The 20,431-nt window shown below is 37.6% G+C and overlaps 1 protein-coding gene across 2 annotated transcripts; it reads left to right on the forward strand.

The window, feature by feature from the left end:
* Positions 1-661: 661 nt before the first annotated feature.
* On the forward strand, positions 662-20,319 carry LOC134743737 (uncharacterized). 2 transcript variants are annotated; one of them, XM_063677369.1, is made up of 8 exons: positions 662-808; positions 4,246-4,338; positions 4,544-4,639; positions 5,211-5,297; positions 11,626-11,721; positions 14,653-14,754; positions 17,803-17,871; positions 18,272-20,319. In XM_063677369.1, the coding sequence occupies exons 1-8, from the start codon at positions 754-756 to the stop codon at positions 19,444-19,446; spliced, it is 1,773 nt and encodes a 590-aa protein (XP_063533439.1). In that variant the 5' UTR covers positions 662-753; the 3' UTR covers positions 19,447-20,319. The 2 variants fall into 2 exon arrangements, with proteins under 2 accessions (XP_063533439.1, XP_063533440.1); XM_063677370.1 differs by lacking the exon at positions 4,544-4,639 and having other exon boundaries at positions 18,272-20,318.
* Positions 20,320-20,431: the final 112 nt, after the last annotated feature.

Here is a 20,431-nt window from a genome sequence, read left to right on the forward strand (position 1 = left end):
CGTGAATCGGGTAAACTAACAGTTTCAATACTTTCAATCTCTATACTTACAAAAATTTGTTTCTGAAATTTTGCTTTGTTTTAATTTCGAAGTTATGGAATCGAACCAGCGACGCATGAGTAGTTATCAAAAAAGTAACAAAAGTAGAAATACCTACCTATAAATACAGTACATCAAGAAACAAAATACACATGTCTCAGTAAGCAAATTTATTAAACTTCACCCTGACCTACATGAATTAGACGGAAATGTAAATTACGACAAAACAAACAATGCATAACTACGTGACAATTTCTACTTACAAAGGCGAATGCTAAAACAGGGGTAATATTCCAATAGCATTAGCGAGAACAAGCGAATCGGAGACTTATTCGAACATGTATGCGTACTGCAGATGTAACTCGAAACAACATAGGACTGTACGTACAGTGACTAGTGAGCAATAGGGACGACACAGCTTTCTCTTGGAAAGAGACATTACCGTTTTTTCGTGCTATAGCTTCGTAAGCTGTAAATTGATATACTAATTTCTGTAATTATATACAATTACGGATCTTGGGTCACATTTGACTGGTTATCCCGAAAACTCTGACTCGTGCAAATGGTGATACCGTCAACCGCCGACAGAGAACACGTAATGATTAAATCGCTGATTTGTAACTTTTGTCAACAAATAAACGAAACGTCAGAAGAGAGACGGGTTGCGACGTTACCAGTGGGCTCGGGGAGTGATCGGTGCAAAAATGTTTGAAAATGGAAATCCGAACATGGCAACTCTACGTGGTTATTAATTGTGTCATCGTAACGCGTGAGTACAGCTATATTAAATTCGATCCAGAGTTAGCAGCGACAGTGTGGAAGTGTCACTAGAAACGTTAGATTCCTATGAAATGTAATTTAAAAAAGTGTGTGCGTGTAATCTTTACGCGCGATTGAAGTAAAACTTTTTTGACGATGACGTTTATCGCTATGTTGGCACTTTGACGTGTCTCCTATTGTACGTGTGTCACTACTAAGCGTTACTTACGTCAGAAAAAAAACCGAGTTACCCTCTAGTCGCGCCTAAAGAAGTTTTACTTCAATAAATAAATATCATAAGACAATTTTACACAGAACGACTAAGCCCCTCTATGGGACTAGGTCAATCTGTAATCACAATAGGTAAGGCTTATGTTGTAAATGTGTCTACTAGACAACGATACATATAATATAATATATAGTAATATACACATAGAAAACATCCATTACTCAGGAACAACTATTTGTGATAAACACACAAACAAATGTCCTTACCAGGATTCGAACCCGGGACCTGCTTCTAGCAGGGTCACTACCGACTAGGCCAGGAGGCCGTCAAAAATAGTCAGTGTAGTGTTAACTCAGGCGACCTAAGACTGTGTTTGTTGTGATATAACCAGGCCCCGTAGACAACATGACAATCGCTAACGCCACGTAGCGAACGAAACGCAACTGTCACTATCGCACTTATATAGAAGAGTGATAGAGAGACAAAGCAATTCGATGGCGAAGCGCAATCGATCGTCACCTTGGCTAGGCCGCCAGTACAGTCAGCATCAATAGTCAAAAGTCACTCATTTAAACATATTCTGTCCGCGCGCGAATTCCTTGCACGGCTGAGGAATGTTAGGAATGTTGGGCGTCATGACCGAGTGGTGTCATTTTGTACGTACGGGCGCGGCGCACACCCTCCCACTTCCTCGACCTCCGAATGCACGGAATTGGCGCGCGGACAGTATCTTGTGTGGCCCGCGTCCGTAGGCGTTCCTCTCTTAAATTAAAAGTCATACACAGGCGTATTCTAATAGTACATTACGATACAAGTGCGAAAAATAGGAATTGCTTACCTATTTGCACATGTATCGTACAACGTTTTACAGTACATTTGACTTGAAATTTTCGACATAGTTACGTAATGTGCTAATTATCGCACTAGTGCGCTATAGTAATAGTACATTACGATACAAGTGCGAAAACTAGGAAATACGAAACGAGTGGCGATAAATTAAAACAGAAGGGAGAGTATTAAATTGGCACGAGTTGCGAATTACCTATCCGCACATGTATCTTACAACGTTTTACAGTATATATGGCCCATTAAATTGTCAAGATAGTTACGTAATGTGCTTATTATCGCACTAGTGCGGTAAAGAAGCACCATAATAATATGTACAGTAAATTTTATTATAGCATTTCTTCAACCAAAAATTTCACTTTTGACACTGACAAATTCCGTCCATAATATCTAATCCAGATAGAATTCATATCCTATAATTAAAATTAGAATGCGCCTGATAGTCGTACAGTGACCAATAGTAGCGAATGAAAAAACGCGCAAAAAGTATTTGCCACTCGATTACTTTTCCTAATAGAGATATATTTCGACAATTCGTGTTCAAATCAAAAGTATCTGAAAAAAAATTATTGTTCTATTTATACATAATCTCTTTTTATTGAGCTATCAACAGAATGGTAGATACATTTTCCGCATATTCTGATACGCTACTTTTTATGCTGTTCGTACAGTACGCGGAATTGACACGAAAAAATAATCTTATCTTCTGCAGTTTTCGTAAAAGGAAGTAAAAATTTCCTAGCTCCATTTTACCTTCTGCAGGACTCCTTTGAACCTATTTCGCCTTAACATAAATAGGAAGTCCGGAAACTTTGAAACGGTAAATATCCCGCAAAGGGGTAAGTTAGCCTTTTGTACGCGTATTTTTGTGCTTTTGTTTCTGTTGTATCTATTCCAGTCCTTACTCTAGCTAGACGGTTTTTTGCAAATAGCAAGACACCTAGATGCAAGGTACGACAGTCAGAAAATATCATTAGCTTAGCACCCCTGCATACATATTTGTATACAGGTATACTAAGCTTATAACTTTAATGACTGTACGTACCTACTGGTTTTTAGGTCATTACTCGAGCGTTAATATATGAAATTCTACAAACTTTAATGAGAGAAACTTATTTTTTTATATTTCTAAAAAAGCAGCCATCAGCAAAAATGATTGTATGTAGGTATGTAGAAAGTGTTTGATATATATATAGAATCAAGTAACACACTGGACAAAAACACCAAACAGCATTTGGTTCAGAATTTTAATCACAGCTCAAATTAATACACCTAACGCTAGCGACCGGAGCGAACGGCAGCGGGTGGCCGGGTGGTCAACTAGACTAGACATGGTGTCTGTAAAGTACTGTATTTACCTCAGTATATCATATGATGTAATGTATTTCCAACGGTTCCCCAACACAAACATCACGCGGTACGACCGTCTCTGCTCGCGGTATGACATCGACAGACCCTGTCAGTGACGTCACCATGACGTAAGCGCTCGAGACGTCTATACACTACAGTGTCGACTTATGTTGCAACTAATGGCACATTTTCATTTAGGGTCGGTTGCTCCAAGCCGTCTGTCACCGTTAAAGTGTTCGCTAAATTTTATTGTATAGGAATTTTCATAGTACTCGGTTGAGTAATGTTGATCAGTCTGTTAAGTATGGTTGGTGCAACTAGCCCTTAGACGTTAAAACCCTTTGTGTATATTAGAACGTATTGATTTTATAAAAATAAGCATAGAAGAATTTTGAGATCTGTTTTTCTGGACCTACATCTATATATAGTGGCGCCAACTGGTGAGCACAAAAACGGTAGCCCTCATTAGTAACAAATATAAATAGTGACGTCCAAAATGGTTAAATATGTCGATATTAGGCGCCACTATCCACCAGTACCAGTTGGCGCCACTAATAAAGATGTTTTATTTCTGTGATAACAAAGGTGTGTTACGATATGCACATGCACTTTGGCCGTCACATCTATTTGATGCTGACTGCACGAGATTTAAAAAGCAATGTCAATATTGTACACAATACTTCATCTACTAATATGAAAGCCCGCAAAAAAAAACAACGCCCCTTCACTAATTGACACAAAGTGAACGCCCCTACATTAATCGACACACAACTTACATAAAGACGAAGTTTACGAGTATCGGAAATGGAGTTATATAGACGGTCAAACAACTTTGTCGGTAGAAAAAGGCATATATACGGCATTCAAATTTTCTATGGGACTATAACTCTACACCTACATTTTTTAAATTTGTCGCTCTTTTCTACTGACGGAAATGGCTTGCCAGAGTATACTCGTAAATCCGCAATTTCGATCTAGCTCAACATTATTTCCTAAACATAGAGTTAACTTTTTGTCCGCAGACTTAGTAGCTAAGCCCGTCTCGCTGAATGAGCTTATCGCCGTTGAAAGCAAACAAAAGCAGGAGCAACATACTAAACCCACAGGTAACTCAGGTAAGTCCAACATAGTGTATGTATTTACCTACATAAGTTTTAAAGATAATAAGGGTTTAAGGGATATATAACCCTTAATCCGCAACCTCCGGATTCAAAGTCGCACGCTCTTACCACTAGGCTACCAGCGCTCCAGAGAAGTACCTAACAAATTTTCGTTTTTCTTAGGCCCTCAGATATTTTCATGTATCTTTTATTTTCGCAGAAACCAAGCGCGTAAAGACCTCATCACTCGATGAACTTATTACTGCAGAAAAAAAACAACAGCAACGGGAAAGTACATCTAAAATTACGAAATCAGGTATGATATAAAGCCGCGTATCCACTAGAGGCAGCCTCGGGTCGAGCGGCTGCCTCGCTCCGAAGGTCGCGTAAGTGGAGGCACCTCACCTCAACCTGAGGCACGCCGCGATACGAGGCAAATTCATCGCCGCGAGCATTTGATGTAGACGGGCGGATCGCCCGGCGGAATTGCGACACGCCTCAGCTTGATCCGTAACGTGCCTCGAGCCTATACCTTAGAGCGAGCAGCCTCAAACTGAGCCTGTTTGCTTCAAGTCGAGGCTGCTCGGCCTCGGCCTGAGGCTGCTGCTCTAATGGATACGCGGCTGATCAAATATTATTCGTACTCGGTTTGTATCGTATAAGTACCTATGCTATGTATCTTCAAACAATCAATTTATTCAAAAAATACATCCATAATTTAAACATGCCCAGAAATAATTAAATACCTTAAAATTAATACATTCAATTCCATCACTTTACATAAAACTGCATAAAACTAATTACATCACAAAATAATACATGAAATACCAAAAAAAAAACTAAATAAATTTTGGGATGTACCTCTTATTTGCTTTTTATTTTCTCAGCAACCAAGCGCACAAAGACCGTGTCACTAAATGAACTCATTGCAGCTGAAAGCAAACAGGAAAAGAAGTCTCTGAATACTAAATCAGGTACCTAATGTATAGCAATCAAACCATTACTGTTTTCACAAATATTGGAAATGGCTTGGATTTGCTGCTGTTTGAGTCGGTCCAAGCCAACTCTGCATGGATTTTGCAATGACAAAGTGTGGCAATGTCATCATTAATGTAATATTTCTATAAAAATGTCGTCGACACTCCCTCGCTTTGACCTATTGAAATCGGTGCAAAGCTAGCTAGACAGACGCTAATATTATGTCAATGCCAAAACAGGATGAGTAGGTCGTCCACTTACATCACACAAAATTTCGATTTTTTTTAGACAAACCCCCCTCTACCCTTGTCACACTTTTTCATAGGAAAAAGATAGGTCTTTTTACGTACTGTCACACTTAGCAAGAGTGATACTGCTACGCTTTTAGAAATTGCACAAATACTCCTATTTTACGAGTTTTTCCAACACCGACAACTCTCTAGGGGCCTGTAACAGTGCCGTTGCACGAATGTCGTTAAATTCCGGTTAATATTCAGATACAACTGTTAAATGTACTGTCAGCATTAAAGTAGATCGATATGGTGTTGTTAATGGACATTACGTCTGTTTTTAGGGTTCCGTAGTCAACTAGGAACCTTTATACTCGTAGTTTCGCCATGTCCGTCTGTCTGTCTGTCTTTCCGAGGCTTTGCTGCGTGATTGCTAGTGCTAGAAAGCTGTAATTTGGTATGGATGTAAGTATGTATAAATCGATCAATCCAACAGTAGTAAAATTAAAACTAAAAAAAAAATATTTTCAGGGAAGGTACCTCACTTCACGTAAAGTAGGGATGTAATTTTTTTTTCGAATCAACCCTATAGTGCGGAGTATCGTTGGATAGGTCTTTTAAAACGAATAGGGGACTTTAACAAAAAAAATGATAAACAAAAAATAATCGTTCCGAAAGAAAAAGGGTTAGGTTCCGTATCCAAAGGGTAAAAACGGGCCCCTATTACTAAGACTCTGCTGTCCGTCCGTGAATCGTGAATAGTGATATAGTTGAAATGTTCACAGATGATGTATTTCTGTTGCCGCTATAACAACAAATACAAAAATCATAATAAAATAAATATTTAAGTGGGGCTCCCATACAACAAACGTGATTTTTTTCCGTTTTTTGCGTAATGGTACGGGACTCTTCGTGCGCAAGTCCGACTCGCACTTGGCCGGTTTTTTTTTTTAATTTTATAGCCTAGAACCTGAAAAAGTTAAGGACCTGCTAGTTGCTCTAGTAGCACTACTACACATATCAACCTGTGTACTTTCGTATGTCGGACAATTCCGAAAATCAGATGAAAACCACTCAAAATTCCATCATATAGGTATACTAAGAGCCCTTTTCGGAATTATCCGAAATACACCTTGCCTCTTGTAAAAAAATTGAAAGAAATGTAGGTAATTGATGGAGGAGTTTTGAAAGAGGATATTCCTGCCTAGGTATAGGTACAGTTTGTCAAAGGACTGTCTCTTTTCAAACATAGACAGAGAGAATCATACTATCTTTGTCTTACACTAGTACTAGCACCCAAAATAAAAGGATGAGTACAATTGAGTACCTATAGTTTTTTTTTGTTCTTATTTACTGACAATTTGGTTTGCCCAACTATACCTCTAATGACTCTACCTCTCTGACCTCTAATGACTTCCTTGACTCTACTTTTGGGGGTGACACGCCTAGGAGTCTACCAAACATCCCTGACTTAGAGAGCTCGGAAATAAAAGAGCTTAGACAGGAAATAAATAATCTTACCTTGCAAGTTACAACTGCTCATAATGAAATAGCTAATTTGAATATGGAAGTTCAAGACCTTAAAAAAATCATACAAAGTCAACAAAAGAAAACCAAAGCCTACAAAAGAATACTTACGGGGGATTCACCCCTTAAATCGACACCTTCAAAAATAGCTAGTCACAAAAAAAACTCTAAGGCTTCACGCCGTAGGAGTTTGAGTCCGAATCCCAAAGAAAAAAAAACGGAAAAAGCCAGACCCCTGGATGAGTCCACCTTGGACTCCACCCAAAACTCAGACACACCTTCTCAGGTCACAGAGCATTCAAAATTGCCTGCTATTTCCCAACCGCTAATCATACCAAAAGAACCGCAGCTGACGGTTAATGTACAAAACATTAAGAACACAGTAGACAAAAGAAATAAGCTCATAATTTTAAGTACTGATGAGAAAATCAATATGGTCAGCATTATGCACACATATTATCCTGAATTTAACTGCTGTCATTATAGCACCCCAGGACGCGGAATTCAGCTGATGCTCCAAAATCTAGAGCAAAAGGTGATTGATTTCACATTAAATGACTTTTGTGTCATTGTCATAGGTGAAACTGACTTTGAAACAACAAAACATTACATAGAACTTGTACTGTCTATAAGAGATACTTTAACAAAAATTACGCACACAAATATAATCATTTGTGTACCTACATATATTTGTGGAGCGCCAATCTACAACTGCCGTGTCGAGCTATTCAATAGTATGCTCAACCTTGATAACTACACAAATAAGTACGCATATTTTTATGATTCCAACATGGACCTTACTCTAGATATGTTTTCACAGCGCACAGGGAAAATTATGAAACGAGGAATCAGAAATATACACGACAATGTTAGTAAATTAGTCGCAACAATAAAATACCAAACCGAGTTTTGTGAAATTAACGATGAAGCAAATAATTCCAAATTCTCAGAATGCACAAACAGCCTACAAAGAGGAAACGACAATGATGCGGCTTTTTTTCGTACAAGTCCATCCACGTATTGCACCAAAACATAGCGGGGCTTATAAATAAAGCAGATGCTTTAGCGGTCCAGTTGGATGAACTAGCCGCGCACCGCACCCCAATCGATGTTATCTGCATCACCGAGCACTTTGTCCCGGATGGACTGGAAGACTTAGTCACAATACCGAACTTCACCCTGGCAGCCAGCTTCTCTCGGGACAAACGAAGAGGAGGTGCCTGCCTCTTAGTTAAAAATCAGCACCAATTTAAGGAATTGGATATAGTTAAGCAATTTTCTATTAAATGCTCTATAGAATGCTGCGCTATTGAACTGCTACAGCATCATATAATTATAATTTGTATTTACAGAACTCCGCAATCTAATCTTAAAATATTTTTCACTAAATTAGATGACTTGTTATGTAAAGTTTGTAACCACTCACAAAAGAAAATCATCTTATGCGGAGATTTTAATATCAATTTATTAAATAGAAATAACAACTCACTAGAATTCGAACACCTATTGCAGAGTCATAACCTACTTCTAGAGATTAAGGAACCGACCAGAATAGTAAGTAATACGTGCATTGATAACTTTGCCCATAATATCAAAGGCTGTAAGGGCACCGTTATTGATTTAGCACTATCGGATCACACGGCTCAATTATTACAGTGTCCGGTGAAAAAAACTTGCGCACTAAAATCATGGAAAATAAAACGCCGAGACTACAGCACTGAAAATCTAAGTCGCTTTAAAAAGTGCCTCGATAGTTTATCTTTTTCAGAAGTTTACAATACCTACGACGCGAATGAGGCTTATAACGCTTTTTTAGAAACCTTTAAATGCTTTTATGACTTGTGTTTCCCCATGAATACCATTAAATTAAAAACTAACAAAAAAGCTAAGTGGATATCTCGAGGCATAAAACTTTGTAGCAAAAAGAGGAGACAACTTCTTTGGGAGTATAGGTTAAACCCTAATATCAATAATAAAAACATCTATCTGAATTATAATGCTAGATATAAAAAAATCATTACGCTTACCCGACGATCACAAAATAATCATCATATTAAATCTTCAGCCAATAAATCCAAAGCGACTTGGGAAATAATTAACAGTGTTAAACAAAACTTCCCTAAGGAACCCATAAGAAAACTTAAATTAAATAAACAAATGATAAGCGACCCAAGCGATATAGCGAATGCATTTAATGACCATTTTATAGACCAAATACAAAGAAACAACCAAAAATCTACGCAAGCATTTGATACAAAAGCAAATTGTCCACATTCTATGTTTATGCCACCGACCGTCGCCCTAGATGTAATTAATATAATAAAATCACTTAAAAATAAAAACAGTGTTGGATATGATGGTATATGTACAAAAGTGATCAAACATGTTTCTTACACTATTGCTCATCCCCTTAGCCATATAATTAATGTCAGTATTTCAACTGGAATTTATCCTGCCCAACTTAAACCAGTAATTGTAAAACCAGTCTATAAGCAAGGAGACAGAGATGACGCCAAAAATTACAGGCCAATTGCTCTTGTTTCAATTTTTTCGAAGGTCTTTGAAAATGTAATATCTAAAGCCCTTTACTCATACTTTGAGAAATATAATTTACTGGTTAAAGAACAAAAAGGATTCCGAAAGCAAAAAACAATTAACATGGCCATCTTTGATTTAGTAAAGCCTGTAATCGAATCTATGGACAAGCGAAAACGTATTTGTGCAATTTATATGGATATGACGAAGGCGTTTGACCACGTTGACCATAAATTACTAGCAAAAAAATTGGTCTCTTACGGTGTACGTGGCAATGTTCTTGATCTGCTCAAATCATACCTTAGTGACCGAGAACAGGTAACTGAAATGGTCCAAATATGTCCAAAAACTAAAAAGGAAAGATCTTTCGTGTCCAATAGACGCAAAATAGTCTACGGAGTCCCTCAAGGGAGTGTTCTAGGGCCCCTTTTATTTCTAATCTATATTAATGATCTCCCTAAACATGTAAAATATCCAATGGTCTTATTCGCTGATGATAGCACTGTAATTGTTGAATGTGATAATGATAATAATTATGAAACTGAAATTAATATGACATTATGCAATATTATTGAATGGCTTGCTTATAATAATTTATTAATCAATATGAACAAAACAAAAATTATGCACTTTTATCAACGGAAAATTCCTCTTCCAATCAAATGTGAATACCTAGGAACTGAGATAGAAACTGTGAACTCAACTAAATTCTTAGGTATTAAAATAGACAGTCAATTAACCTGGAAGCCGCATACCGAAGAAGTTTGTAGAAAACTAAATATATTCTCATATGCACTATCTAGACTTGCAAAGATAGTCAGTAGGGATGCGGTTATGGCTGCGTATCATGGTTATGTTATGTCTACTTTGAGGTATGGAATTATCTTTTGGGGCAACTCTACTAACAGAGATTTAGTCTTTAAAGCCCAAAAAAGATGCATAAGAGCAATATGTGGCTTAAAAACACTCGATAGCTGCGCCCCACATTTCAAAAGACTAAAAGTGCTTACTCTACCTTCGCTCTTTATTTATGAAATTGCTGTCTTTGTTAAAACAAATCCCACACTTTTTAAAAAAGCAACGCATTTACGAAATAAAAGAGTAAAAATCGATTTACATACAGAACCAGCTAATACTGCCCTTAAACTAAAGAGTGTGATTTGTTTGGGAAGCAAAATTTATAATAAACTACCTGACACAATTAGAAATAAGGATACAATTGAATTCAAACGAGCATTGATGACATTCTTAACAGATAAATGCTACTATTATCTCTCGGATTATTTGAATATTTAATTTCTATTTTTTTTTTTTTTTTTTTTTTTTTTTTTTTTTTTTTTTTTTCATTATTTGACTTTGACATTGCGACATTTGTATTCCTAGTTTTACTATATAAATTCTAATTGTTTGACATCCGGGTATTTAATATTATAAAACTAGTCTTCTTAATAGTAACTGTTGTCATTAATTCTTTGATACTGATTTCTGTTCAGTTTATTTTTACACAATTTTTTAATTTAGACTTAAGACACTGTTTTTTGCATGCCTGATGGTCAAATATAGAGACACCACTTATTGTAAGATTACCATCACTGTATGTACTACCTATATTTGCAAATAAAACATTTTGAATTTGAATTTGAATTTGAATGATGGTGCCTGTGGCAGTTCAAGTTTCTTTTGCTTAATATTAAAATAACCGGCCAAGTGCGAGTCAGACTCGCGCACCGAGAGTTCCGTACTTTTTAGTATTTGTTGTTATAGCGGCAACAGAAATACATCATCTGTGAAAATTTCAACTGTCTAGCTATCACGGTTCATGAGATACAGCCTGGTGACAGACAGACAGACTGACAGACGGACGGACAGACGGACAGCGAAGTCTTAGTAATAGGGTCCCGTTTTTACCCTTTGGGTACAGAACCCTAAAAAATTAAGAAATATGTTTTTACCGTATTTTTATTACTTACATTTCTACTAAGTATACGGTTAGGTATATGTATTATTTAACTTGTTTTTTTTTATTCATTAGGTGTAGCGCTCTCGACAAAGCCCTTTTCCACAAAAGAAAATTCGCCATCAGAATCACGACAAAATTTGGAAAAAACACGTTTGCCTAAAATATTTGGTAAGTAATTACAAAGGATGCTTTTGTTGTATGTATTTCGATAACTACCTAACTTCTAGAAATTATTTCTAAAGTCAAAATATATTTCTAAGGTTAACATTAAGTTATTTTAGGTCTTATAGAATCTATTCAGTCGCCGACCGCCGTATACTTTTCTTGCTATCTTCCTATTCATGCTGCTAAGAGCGACAGGGAAGAAACACATATAGACCCATAGACATAGTAAGTAGTTATAGACGCGCCTCCGAGCGACCTGAGGTAAGAGAAAGAATATTCATATAAAATTTGGGCAGCATAGGACTTTTTCTCTTTCACTTATAAATTTCGGTATTTCGTCATCGCCTCCTACCTCTGATGCCACCCGGTCGGTGATAAGGACAAAGCATGGCACTATTTTCTCTTTCCTCTTATAGGGATCGCAATGAGACTATCTTTCTCTATCAAAGAGTGTCAGGCAGAAAACATTAACTTTTGGGTTATTTCTAACAGCATCACGAGGACTATCGATTTAAAAAGAAAAAATGTCTCCAAAGAATGTCAGTTTTGTAACGAATTTTCACATAGGTACATTTTGTATGGACCGTTACAAAACTGACACCCAAAATTTGTATGAAAAACTGGGGACACTTTTTTTATTTGTCTCATTCAATAGTACTCGTGATTCTGAGTCTAAATAACCCAAAAGTACCATTTACTTTTTCGAAAAAAAGTAAATGGTACCATTTTTTTCTGAATAGATTCTAAATCATTTTTTTCGAAATCTACAGAAAGTACTGTGGATTAAATAAACTCTTATACAACAAATCAACAATGTAATCTTCGTTCGTTCGTTGTTGACTTTTTTTATTTACATGTAATGAATGAACGACTATTATAATATCACAATGATTGCAGAACAAATGGTAATTTTATACAACCGAACATAAATTTATAAGGCAGCAACCGAATCACAAAAAGTACCTCCTCGATTTCTCGAACTATTGAACGCAATATGCCCAAGTTATCGGGCAGCAACATTCTGTCAATAAACAAACCGTTAACCGTTCAGGGGGCCGATTCTGAATTTCGACCACTTGATTTCGTGTATTTCGTTCAATAATAATACCTCCACTACAAGCTACAAGGCATTTAAATTCTACTAGTAGAATTGAAAACGGGTGGTCAATACCACTAGATTCCCAATTTTTATCGCTCGTATTTCAAAAATTTGCATTTTGCCGTTTTCCACCGAGTAACGAAATCGAGCGATCGAAATTCAAAAATCGCCCCCCCAGGGGGCCAATTGCTTGGCGCAGACACCATAAACTGAGAACAGAATTAATATTGTGCATAAATTAATTTCTCTTCCGGCGTTGCTGTTGTTTAGCAACGTTGTATGTACCTATTTATTTTACCGCTTACCGTGCTAAATATGGATTGCAGAGGTTTAGTAAAATTATTATATTTCCGCTTTATTGTTATGGGTATTATATATAGGGGAGTTCGGGAGCATTAAACCGTCGGGAATATTGAATACTTATTGAATCTTTTTCAAAGTTATATTTGCGCTAATGATCATATAGTCAAGGATATTGTGTGACTGTAGCACTGTTTTATTAGCGCTTACTTCAATCGAATTCTAATAGTACATTGTGATACAAGTGTGCTAAGTTGGTCATTACACACCAGGCGATATTGTGGGCACGAGCTGTAAGCGAGCGCGCAATAAGAAAGCCGATGTTTGTAATGACCAATGCACACGCGTTTCATACGACGTTTTTCAACACACTTGCGAGGAAAAAATGTCTAATCTTGTATCTGTCATATTGCCGGCCGCCCCTCGCCCCGGCCGCGGGCAGGCCGGCCGGGCCGCGGCAGGCGGTCGGGAGGCGCCGGTGCCCGCCAGTCCGCGTGGTAAAATCTGATCGACCAATTAAAGAAGGCTCCGTTTCCATGCATATTATTAGCAATCAGTTATTAGGTACCTTCTTAACTCAGTCTGATAATATAATGAAAAAGCACGTGTGTTTAATATCTAGGATTATGAACCAAAAATCGGTGGAATAGAAACGTCGTTTTGAGACATCAAACCCTCTACCATTCAGAAACAACCAATTCAATCCCCATCTATTAATTCAATTGCGATTATTACCAGATCGCCGCTCGCACCATTGTTTTAACATTAGGTAGATATGACCTCAATACTATTCCAATATAATTTCAATACGTAAAATTTTTTTTTAGTATTTAACTTTTAATTTATTATTTATTAGGAACGCCTACCATTTATTTTTAATCTGGCGGTCTAGTTAACCGCTTTAGCGTGGGTGTCCTTACAAAAGGAAGCATGTTTAGTTACTGATTAAGTACAAACCTACGGGGATTTGCAACTTCTGAAATTAGGAGCTGAATTTCTATTAATATTAATGGGCGTCGCAGTCGCAGCGATCCAAATAATAAGGGTAAATCAACTTTTAGAACACTGATTTCGTGTTTTAGACTCCCTAGGAAATTAAAATAGATTTTTCAAAAACCATGTTGATTTTTTTTACTTTTTTGTTTACACAGGCATTATTAGATACATAAGTATTGATTTAACAAATTAAAATTTACAACTTCTCAGATTGAAGTTACATTTTGTACGGTAACGCAGCAGAAAAAAGTTTTCTCCCATACAAAAATCTGCGTTACCATACAAAATGTAACTTTTTTTCTGATCAAGTATAGATAGGAAGTATAGTTTTCTGAGAAGTAATGCCCGTGTAAAAAAAAAGTAAAAAAAACAACAAAGTTTCTGAAAAAATCGGTTTTTCTTTGCTAGGGAGTCTGGGGACACGAAATAAAGTGAATTGAAGTGTTCTAAAAGTTGATTCACCAATAATTACCTAAAAGTGTCTTATTTAACTTAGGTATCTGCGATTTACGAACTAGTTTGTGATGTTTTTTTTTCAGCTAAAATACCGAGGAGAAAAATATTCTCCCTGAAAGATTTATTCGCTACACAAAAATCTTCGGCCAAGCACAGGATAGAAAGCCTTTTATCGAAGACACCGGGTACGTTTGAGTAAATGTAGAATAGAAAGATTTAAAAACTGCATTTCTACATGCCTTAATTTTTTTAACTTACCCTGAGATGTGGGTCAAATCTTGGAAGCTAAATTTGGCCCACTTCCCACTTCTTGATTTCAGATTGAGCTGAAGTTATACGTACATATGTATATCGGATGACAATGCCAATGCAATATTATGTGACATATGGAGCTGATCTGATGATGGAGACAGGAGGTGGCCATGGGAACTGACAAAACAACGCAAACTAAATGTGTTTGGGCTTGTTAGAATTGTCTCCTGTGGAAAGAAATGAGTCAGCGCTAAAACCTTGTATCAAAAATCTTTTTTTTTTTTGCCAAAAACTTAAAATTATTTAAAACAAGCTGTGCCCGCGGCTCCGCCCGCGTGGAATACGGTCTGTGTCAGTAAGCGGCTAATTCACCCCTAATTTCGCTCCCTCTCCCCTGGAGGCGGAACTTGAAGTAAAGTTGACAGATGGATACGCTAGAGGACTGTAGTCCAGATAAAATATTTTACAATTAGGTACCGCTAAATAAAACTATACTCCAAAATCAACAGTTTTTTTCGCCCTTATTCAAAATTAAATTGGTTAAGCGGTTTAAGTGTGAAGAGGAATTTAAAAAAAGATTTTTTTTTTCAAATTTTTTGGGTTTTTACTTCGAAATGGTATCATTTTGATACCATAAATGAATTTGGCATCCCTGATTTATACGAAAATGATACCAAACTTGGCCTAGTAGCTTAAATGATATAGATATCAAGATAAAATTGAGACCCCCCCTCTACATATTTACATCACAAATCTTGGTGGCTCCACTTCTTAAATCCATCCTTGGGTCCTAAGGACCAATCCTGTCAAAGGAAATCTTTTTTTCACGCAACGCCGTATTTTAGGACCTGCACCTTCGACTAAATTTAGTGTAGTGACTACCCCCCCTTTTAGGGGTTGAATTATTATAGCATATAACCTAGCCGAAGATTTTCTCGACAGATTAGTAAAGTTTGCATCAAAATCCGTTCAGCCTTTTTCACGTGATGCGCGGTTAAATAAACAGATAGACAGACAAACAGACAAAAATTCTAAAAACTGTTGGAACGTGTTCTGTTATCGATTCTAAGTATCCCCAGCCAATTTTTTTTTTCAAATATCTTCCATGTACAGACTTTGATGTAATAGATTTATTTAGGAAATGCTAATTTAAAAATATCACCTAACAAAAACAAAAAAAAACAAAAAATACAAAAAGGAAGTTAGTTCCCTCGCTGGAATTCGAACCGTTCCGCTCTCAAAAAACGTTTGACCTCCATACAAACTTTCAACCCCTTTTTTTACCACCTTAAGGGATGAATTTCCAAAAGCGCTGAAAGTAGTTTTCTTGCTTTTTAATATAATACCTTTTTGCAAAGTTTCAAGTTCCTAGCTTAATATAAAATTTGCACCCCAAGACAAACTGTCATCCCCTTTTCAACCCCCTGAGGGGTTAAATTTCCAAAACCGTTGAAGTTACTTTTTTGTAATTGTCTATTATGCCTTTCTAAGAAGTTTTAAAGCATTTGTAATGGATTCAAAATTTCAACCCCCTATTAACCCCGTTAGGGGGTGAATTTTTAAAAACGCCGAAATCTCTTTCCCTGTATTATAATAATATGCCCATATACTAAGTTTCAAGTAACGCAATCGAAAAAAAATGATCTCCATACAAACTTTCAACCTTTTTTTTCACACCTTAGGGGATGAATTTTCAAAATCGCTGAAATTAGTTTTCTTGTATTTCAATAATATATCTTTTTCCGAAGTTTCAAATTGCTAGCTTAAAATAAATCTTTTTTTTTTTTATTAAAAAAAGGCAAGCATTTGACCGCAATCTCACCTGATGGTAAGTGCCGATGCAGTCTAGGATGGATCATGCTTACCTAAAAGATGTCTATTCTATTCTATCTTAAACCCCATACAAACTTTCATCCCCTTTTTAACCCCGTTAGGGGTGAAATTACTCAAATTTTTATAGCCTATAACCTGGCTGTGGATTTTTTCGACAGATTAGTAAAGTTTGCATCAGAATCCGTTTAGCCGTTTTCATTTGATGCGCGGTCAAATAAACAGACAAACAGATTAAACAGACAAACAGACAAAAATTCTAAAAACTGTTGGAACGTGTTCTGTTATCGATTCTAAGTATCCCCAGCTAATTTTTTTTCGAATCAAACAAACATCAAACATATTCAGCAAATAGGCCACAGGGGCACTTTTACATGTCAATTTTTACAAACAATAAAATTAACCCAAAATTACAAAAAACAATTACATTAATATAAATGTCAAATTACACAAAAAAAACTAATAAAAAATATACAAACAACAAAAGTACTAAAATTGTTTAGAGATGTAAAAGTCTCTAGGTGTCAGAGATAAAATGTATATAATACTAAAAAAGATCATCAAAAATTATCCAGAGATGTAAAGGGTCTCCAAGACTTGAATTGTTATATAATTAATAAAAAGACAAGATATTAAATCAGACAAACAGACAAGAACCGAATGAAGTGCCTCACGTTAATGCCACTCAAAAGTAAAGTTACATAGGTAAAATGAAGCCCGTGTAAACTTAAACAGACCGGTCTCCACAAACAGCACCCGTTCACGAGTATGACGCGTATCTCAGCCATCGTCTCCCTCAACCTTCATTCGGGAAAGTGGCGACCCGATCAACGACGCCACCGTAAGCAAAGACTTTTAAGCGAGCATGACATGTTCAAGTTGCCGGGCTGTATTTATATATATAAAGTAAATTGATTCAGTGAGTTACAACATTTGTGCTCGTATGTTACATTAAAGACGGCATAGCGCCACATAATCACAACATAATTCGTAAGAAGTATGCCTACTAATATCTTCCATGTACAGACTTTCGACCTTCTTCCGCTTTATTATATGTATAGATGTCACGCTTGTAACTGAGACGGATGGATGTAATGGAACCTATACCTACCTATTAACTATATACCTACACCTTCAATATTTTCTTTCAGGCGGGGGGCTTCGGTTGCATCGTAGCAAATTTCTACCAACCTTATCTCATAAACCCTTCGAGTCAGCAGGCAAGTACCTACCATCGACGAAATTCAATAATTATCTCCATTACTCTTGCATTATCCGAGCGGTGGAAACGCAGAATAGACGATCTTCGAATTTCTATGTTCGAGGTAACTGCAGTTACCAAACCTGCTAGCATCAGTTGCGTTCTCGCGCGCGACTTCATACATTCAAGTATATGAACTCGTGCGCGAGAACGCAACTCATGCTAGCCGGGACTGCTCGTAAGCCGGGCGGATAAAGGTACCTACTGGGACTCCATATTGTTGATCGGCCAGGGGGCCTAGACAACATAACAATCGTTTCGTTTCTCTGCGAAAGATGCAGTCAGCTATCGCGCTGGAGTGGCCACAATCAATCACTTCACTGCTCTTTCACGATATTAACAAAATGTTCTCTTTACAGAAAATATATTCTCACTGGCCAGGACAATATCACCGCTGAAATTCAGAAAGAGGTTCGAAATAAGATCTCCTCTGAAGCCAAAAAAGATTAAATACTCCTTCACACCCCGTCACAAGCGTAGAAACCAATCAACAAAGCGAGAAGCTGATGATAATGCAGTATTCAATCACCGGTACATACCGCTCATTAAGCGGATTGGTTTACTTGTGGATGGTATTCTTTCCCCTGACTCTAGCGAGTCTCTCGAACCCGTCCGCCGTAGAAAACCAAGACGCAATCAAAAGCTACCAGGAAAAGACGCCGATCTTGCATCCTCAGAATCTAAGCCGCAGAAAAAGACAATTGTTACTTCCACTACTGTCGCCTCGGAGATCCCTGACACCGAGAATCCCACGACTGAGACTCCCGACACCACAACCAATACTACTCCCTTTAGTGACTTCTACACTTTCCGACCAGATACGGACCTACCATTACCATCTACAAGAAATACCAGCAGCAATCGGAGAGACGATAATGGAGTCAGTGAGAGAAGCAGCACCCCATTTCACGGAGACACTGAGAGACATATCGCCCGGCATAATGGAAGTGATGAATATAATTCCGGTAGACGAAACCAAACCTATTCACCACCTAATGAGGAAGATTCCTGTAGCCCTACACGAATCGATAAATGCCGCGATGGACACCGAAACGGAACAACCCGATATCGTACCGACATCAAAACAGAAGAGGAAACAGAAACCTCAACCCACAGCCTCGTCCGAAGAAATGACACTGACACAAAAGCTACGCTCCAAATTAGAGGGGAAACGCTACAAATACCAAGAGACGTACGAAGATTACCGAGACTACCCGATAAAGTCTTTATTGTTGACGCAGAACCCGTACCGGCCCAAAAATCTAGTGAAGAAAGCTTCGTCCATGTCGCACACGATCACGCCAGTGCTGAACGAGGGCCTGACGGGAATAGCACAGCTCCCGCAGAAGATCAAAGAATTCGTCAGGTCATTCAAGGATTGATACCGATAAACGATATCCTTGACCCTAATTTTCTGAAACAACGTACTCAAGACAATCATGTTGTGGCTATTTTCGATGGATATAGCGTGGCAAGGGATATTAATGGTAGGAATAAACTTACCGAAAAATCAATCCGAATTAGTCCTAATTAGCAGTTAAGTTTGTGATTGTTTATTTTTAATGTTTCATAGGTTAGGTGAGCAAAAAGCCTGTTAAGCGAGGTTTAGACTAGCAAGAACTTGTATGCAATTTTCATTACATTGCGGTATCTGTTAAACATTTTAAATGCAGTTTACCTTAGTGGTCAGCAATGTAACGTAAATTGCATGCAAGTTCTTGCTAGTCTAAACCTCGCTCAAATAATATCACATACTTTTTGGTATTGTGAAGCACATTTCATGCAATCCACATCGCCGTATTTTCGCCTTTCTTTAGTTTTTCTATGCTAGAAAGAGATTAAAACACGAATATTTGATGGGGTGAAGTGAAGATACGTAAGGGATTCCTGTCCAATTTCTTTGTCCAATGTGTATTTGCATCTCACATTTTGCTTAGTGGGAGAGTGAGACACAATGCACATTGGACCAAGATATTGGACAGGTGGAAACCTAAGACGTCCGAGTGCGCGTCGCGCGTAATGACGGATATATCGGCACCGCAGGTCCAACGCCAAAGACGAATTAATCAGTCACAGACCGCAGAGCAACATAGACCTACGTGCATGTGTATAAAGTTCAATTTCAGTTTTGACACTTCGGAGTTCGGTGGCGTGGCGTCCGAATGACAGCTTTTGTGTTTGACACGGCGTCGAAAAGGTTAAATTTACGTCAATAGGAATAGAGATGACAACACCAACAGGGTGGCATTAGCAAGTCGAGCGTGGGACGTTTATCTTAAAAGGTGACATTCGGTTGTCAACTACAGCTGCACTACTATTGCGACATTACTGCGGCGGTGTTAATGCCGCCGGCGCCGCTATATCTGTCAATTTCCTTGATATAAATGAGTACTGATTGTTAGTCATAATCGCAGTGATGTCCTCCTCGCCGTGTCCGACGACGGCGACTCCAACCGTTTTTAATGGGAAACATGGAACGCTCTAATGTGGCTTGCGAAGCCAAACTTGGTTTTGAAGAT

The sequence above is a fragment of the Cydia strobilella genome, chromosome 8 (assembly GCF_947568885.1).
Source record: "Cydia strobilella chromosome 8, ilCydStro3.1, whole genome shotgun sequence".
NCBI classification, from domain to species: Eukaryota; Metazoa; Arthropoda; class Insecta; order Lepidoptera; family Tortricidae; genus Cydia; species Cydia strobilella.